This window comes from Solanum verrucosum, unplaced genomic scaffold (genome assembly GCF_900185275.1).
Source record: "Solanum verrucosum unplaced genomic scaffold, falcon-dt-bn FXZP01000125.1, whole genome shotgun sequence".
NCBI lineage: Eukaryota > Viridiplantae > Streptophyta > Magnoliopsida > Solanales > Solanaceae > Solanum > Solanum verrucosum.
The window spans coordinates 3665547-3671546 of record NW_026019923.1 but is presented as its reverse complement, the minus strand read 5'-3'; the positions used below and the strand labels follow the sequence as shown (position 1 = coordinate 3671546).

At 32.1% G+C, this 6000-nt stretch overlaps 1 protein-coding gene across 1 annotated transcript; it reads left to right on the top strand.

Moving 5' to 3' along the window:
• The first annotated feature begins 548 nt into the window (after positions 1-548).
• On the top strand, positions 549-5155 carry LOC125825848 (short-chain dehydrogenase TIC 32 B, chloroplastic-like). The gene is made up of 8 exons (XM_049505136.1): positions 549-692; positions 2997-3228; positions 3319-3398; positions 3699-3852; positions 4065-4143; positions 4299-4383; positions 4547-4593; positions 4812-5155. The coding sequence occupies exons 1-8, from the start codon at positions 581-583 to the stop codon at positions 4983-4985; spliced, it is 963 nt and encodes a 320-aa protein (XP_049361093.1). The 5' UTR covers positions 549-580; the 3' UTR covers positions 4986-5155.
• Positions 5156-6000: the final 845 nt, after the last annotated feature.

Sequence of the window (6000 nt, the reverse complement as noted above, 5' to 3'; positions counted from 1 at the left end):
AAAAAAAAAAAAAGTTTAAAAAAAAACACTTTTTTTGGTTTTCTCTCCGATATTCGGAGTCCACATTAAAACCCTAACTAAATTTAGATCGCGCATAGTGATGAAGCCAGGATTTTCAATAAGGGGGTTTAAAATCTGAAGAAATAGACACACGAAGTAGCCGAAGGGGGTTCGACATTTACTCTATATACCTAAAAAATTATTTTAACCATGTATAAATAATATAATTTTGCTATAAGGTGGCTCCGCCACTGATCGCGCACTGCAACGCCTTTGGGTGACGCTTCCAACATGATTGTCTCCATACCTGGGGCTTGAACCCAAAATGATCTCTAGCTAAGGATAAAACAGTCCAATCACTGCACATAAAGTGTGTGAGAGAGATCATGAGACACACAATAATTTCTCCTATATTCACACCACCAACTTTTTATCTATATATGTTCCCATTCCAAAAAAATCATTACATCTCTAAATATATATTTTGAACAAAATTTCTTTTTGCTTGTCTCTCTTCTACTCTTTTTTCCTTGTTTAACTATTAGTTTTGTGTGTGTTACATTTTTTTTATTTTTGAAGTATGTTTAGGTTGATAACTGGAAGGCCAGGTCCAAGTGGTTTTGGATCAGCTTCTACTGCTGAGCAAGTTACTCATGGCATTGATGGTTCCAATCTCACAGCCATAGTCACAGGTTTTTTCCCCCTATACTATCATTTTTAAGTTATATATATCGATATAAAAGGATACATTTCGATGCATAAAGTATTTCATAAGAATATAGTTCGATGCATAAAGTTTTTTCATAAGAATACAGTTCGATGCATAAAGTATTTCATATTAGGTTTATTAGTAAAGGGAAGGGTTGGATTTGTAAGGGTGTGATGTATGTGTCAAATTAGGTTTTTGGCTTAACTTAAAAGGGAGGAGGATTGTTCGAGGTTTATAAGGAGTTCAAAAGTCTCAATTCTTAGTATTGATGATATGTGATTCTTTTTGTAAATCACTCCGTCACGCTTAGACATTTTTTTGGACTGGAGAGTACACATTCATGGACCGGGATATTTTCATCCCTTCGCATTTGATTGATTTGATTTTGATTCTGACTTAATTTAAATTAACTGTATGCATATGTTGGTCAAGCTTTTGGAAGGTTAAACGTGTTTATTTTTGTCAAACAGTACTTATTTTTAAAAAAATGAGGTGCATGATCAAGCTTTTAAAAGAAAATATTGTTTTTGACGACTAGCAAAAATTGTTTTTTAGAAGTTAAAAAAAAGTAGTTTCCTCCGCAAACACTTTTAAAAAGCTTGGCTAGACACTAATGAGTAATGATTGCTCAAAAATATTCTAAAAATTTATTTGTCAAACACAAACTGCTTTAAAAAAATAACGTGCTTTTCAAAATAAGCTCATTTTAGAAGCTTGGCCAAATAGACTAAAACAAAGAGAAAAATATATTAAGTGATAATTGATCCTCGAGATAAATAACTCAAGTTTTCAACTATGTGTTGTATTTAACCTTCTTGTAGAATGGGTGCTAACAAATATCATTATACCATTTTTTTTAAAAATACACACACAAATTTCTAATTTTACGAAAGGATCATGAAATTCACATGTTCATATTCTAACTTCAAATTTAATTTTTCGTATTTTGAATTCCTTTAGCGAAAATGTTCGCACCGCACGGCAGGTTACTGTATTTACTAGATTATATCAAATAATGCATTTAAACTCATAATGATATTGACGTGCATGTGAATTCATTAATAGTTAAAGCCGTGTTTGGATGAAAGTTATATAAAAGCTAGACTCTTTAGTTCACCTAAAGCCAACTTAATGGAATATTTTATATTAGGATTTCTTATTTTTTTATTATTTATTTTTCCTTGTATTAAATAAAATAAAATTGGAGACTTTAATTTGAGGGGCCAAACAAACTTCCCCATGTGTTGGAGCTCAGCAGCCTTAAAATTTGTCTAGACAAACATTCTCAAAGTACTTTGTGATGTTTTTAATTTGTTAGTTTTTGACTCTTTGTCCTCCAATATATATGGTCTCTCTTGTTTTGTTATATTGCTAAAAGGATCTTAGTTGGAATTTTAGATTTTCTTTTTTGGTAATAAAAAATTTGGGAAAATAATTTATGTATTTGATTAAATCTTGATTTTTTTATTTATTTATTAATGAATAGATCTAGTGGCGAAAAAAAAAAATTCGTTTAAAATATTCAAGATTTAATATATACATATGAAAAATTATTTGACTTTTTGTCCTCCACCATGCTGGCCAAATTCTGGCCAAATTTTTTGGCCATTTAAAATTACCCATTTTTCATTTAGTGGTAATATTTATTGCTGCAAATATAGTTACAAACTATTGAGTAAATATTATTACTGAATCGCTAAAACATTTAACGACATTAATGTCTAGTAAGTGAACTAACTCTTGAACAATATTTGAATTCGCATTGAAAAATCTCACTATTGAGGTAAAACGCTCTCTAATAAAGTAAGTCGGAATTCACAAGTGAAAGAACAACAACTATTGATTCACAAAAAAATACAAACTTCTATTGTATGAAGAATATGAATGTAGAATCTTAGAAAAGAAAGATTTACACTTACAGCAGAAAATGAATAATTACATCAAGAAATACAATCTCATTAGGTAAACACTATAGTTTTGATTAACAAATATGATGTTATGTGTTCTTTTTAGCTTTTACTCAGAGACGAACTTCACTGAGTATGTTGTTGTTGTACTCAAGACGAACTTCTTTATGATCTCATCCACATTATCCACGAAAGACGTTTTTACTTCAAATTCTTCATTCACACTTCAATTTTTTTTTTAGCTTTTACTAGAGACGAACTTCACTGGATATGTTGTTGTACTCAGGATGAACTTCTTTATGCTCTCATCCACATTGTCCACGAAAGGTGTTTTTACTTCCAAATTCTTCATTCACACTTCGTTTTTTTTGTCTAAACAGGAGGCGCGAGTGGCATAGGTTTGGAGACAGCAAGAGTTTTAGCAATGAGGAATGTCCAAGTGATTATTGCAGCACGAAATATGGAGGCCGCGAATAAGGCTAAACAATGCATTCTCAACGACAACAAAAATGCTCGTGTCGATGTTGAGAAACTTGACTTGAGCTCAATTAGATCTGTCAAGACATTTACCGATAATTTCAAATCACTTGATCTTCCTCTCAACATCTTAATGTAATTCTGCATTATTAATTGAGTTCTTAGCTTTGAAAAACAGAACAAAACAGAACATGTTTGCCTAATGAGAATTTGCAAAAAAAACAGAAACAATGCAGGTATTATGTTCTGTCCATTTCAGCTCTCAGAAGATGGCGTTGAGATGCAATTCGCGACAAATCATCTAGGTATATACTCTGTCAAACTCTGTTACTTTACGAATAGAAGTGTACGTAGAGTTGAACATAGTAAAATAAGAAAGTTAAAGCTAATCATCACAACTTCTTCTCTCCTTCAGAACAATAAGGTCGTTATGCTCATTATTGAACTTTTTTATCAGAGGTTGAATCAATCATCAGAAGAATGAATTATGCTAATACATCATGAAAAACTCAAATTTCTATCGAAGAGAAGCAAATGAAAGACTTTCATAAACGTTATCGAAGTTCTCAAACCTCTAAAAAAACTCATCTTTTTTGGATTTTCAGGTCATTTCTACTTGACTAATCTTTTACTAGACAAAATGAAGGAAACAGCAAAATCTAGTGGAATTGAGGGTAGAATTGTGAACTTATCATCAGTAGCTCACATTTGCCCTTACAAAGGAGGAATAAGATTTCAAAAGATCAACCAAAAAAACAGGTATACTACCGTTCCCACGTTGCTCAGACTCTACAAAAATGTTGTCGTTCCAGTATCAAATCCACTAAAAAGCACTACTTTTGAAGGATCTGACACACACCTGATCGATTTTTGAAGAGTCAGAGCAACACATATACTAATTTACTTACTATAAATGTTATCATGACTTCTCATTTAACTAATTTACCTATCTATTGTTTTTTTTGAACTAGTTATCAAAACAAACTAGCATATGCTCAATCCAAATTAGCAAACATATTACATGCCAATGAACTTTCACGTCGATTGCAGGTAATTAACTAAACTTTTTTTTTTACTGTAAGCTTAGAGAAACAACGCGCTATATGTCAATACTAGATGTTCATCAGACTGTGTGAACTATCTCATCTAAAAGTTTAAGCTGTTAGAGATTAGACAGTCTAATTATTTTATATCATCAAATATAGGAAGAGGGAGAAAATATAACTGTCAACTCAGTGCATCCAGGACTAATTATGACTCCCCTCATGAGGCATTCTGCACTTTTGATGAGTATGTATTTTCTATATTATTAAACATTCATATTTCCCACACTAGAGCTCCGATTAAATCCAGATCGCGCTCTGCAGGGTCCATTAGGGGGTGGCGCTCCCAACAGGATATACTACTTCATATTTCATGATCTTTTTTTAATCACTTGGATTTTGTTTGACAGGAATTTTTAGGGCTTTCACTTGTATCCTATGGAAGAATGTCCCTCAGGTAAAAATGTATTTCCTTCCTTGCAAACGTTTTGATCTTTTCGTGAACTGTACTACATTCAGTGGCTGAGCCAGGATTTTTACTAATTGTATTCGAAACATTAAAAAAGAGTAAACACATGAAGGCGTCAAGGAGATTCAACAAGGAGAATTGACATTATATACAGTATAATTTTCCGACATCTGATTCTGTGATTTACAATGATTCGAATTTTTCAGGGGGCAGCTACAACATGTTATGTTGCACTTCATCCAAGTTTAAAAGGGCTGACTGGAAAGTACTACTATGACTGCAATGAGTACAAGCCAAGCAAGCTAGCGCGAGACGAAGCTTTAGCAAAAAACCTTTGGGATTTCAGCAACAACTTGGTTAATGCATCTCTAAAAACTTGAGAAAGAAAATGTTACTATTTCATTCACATTTTATGAAAAAAGTTGTTAGGGGTTTGTTGAGTATTAAGCTTTGTTAGTTTTGCTTCCAATATCATGAGGGCTTGTCTCTTTGATTTTTCTCAGTTTATGTAACATACTTTGTTTTTTAGTTCGTAAAAAAGAATGTCATCTTTCTATAGTTGGAGATAATTTTAACTTTAAAATACCTCTTTTACCGTTAATGAAATGATTGATAAATGTACGAATAGTCAATGAATATTTTAGACCATAGAATTCAAAAGCCTTACATTTTTATTAAAACTGTGTATCAAGTCAAACGATTTCAGATAAAGTAGTCAAAAGAGAGAAGAGATTCGAGGAGGAAGATCCATCACTAATATTTGATTGGATCGCATCCACTATCTTTGTATGCTTTCGCCAATGCAAGTATTATGTTCTGTCCATTTCAGCTTTTAGAAGACGGCGTAGCAGATAGAAGAATACGTAGAGTTGAACGTAGTAAAATAAGATACTTGAAAGGTTTCATTGAGATTGTTCATTTAGAAATTTCCCAAAAGGCTAATCATAAGCTCTTCTCTATGCTCACTGTTAAACTTTTTTATCAGAGGTTGAATCGAACAACAAAGGAAGAATTAAGCCAAAATTAGACTTCCATTGAAGAGAAGAAATGAAAGGCTTTTATAATTAATTCTCATAGAATCGACAATGAAGTTTTTAATACACATTTTTTTTTTAGAAAAACGCGCTATATGTCAAAACTAGATCTCTCTGTTAGTCCGTTTTAAGTTCTTTTGGTCACACATGCTCATCAGACTATATGAACCAGTTCATCTAAAAGCTTTAAACTGTTAGAAATTAGACGGTCTAATTATTTTATATCATCAAATAAAGAAAGAGGGAACAAACATTACTGTCAACTCAGTGTATCCAGGACTAATAATGACTCCCCTCATGAGGCCTTCTGCTCTTTTGACGAGTATGTATTTTCTATATTTTTAAACATTTACATATGCAC

Coding starts and splice junctions, on each gene's coding strand:
- LOC125825848 (XM_049505136.1), top strand. CDS start 581: ATGTTTAGGTTGATAACTGGAAGGCCAGGTCCAAGTGGTTTTGGATCA. Junction 3,229..3,318: donor CTTCCTCTCAACATCTTAAT/GTAATTCTGCAT, acceptor CAAAAAAAACAG/AAACAATGCAGGTATTATGT. Junction 4,594..4,811: donor TATGGAAGAATGTCCCTCAG/GTAAAAATGTAT, acceptor CGAATTTTTCAG/GGGGCAGCTACAACATGTTA.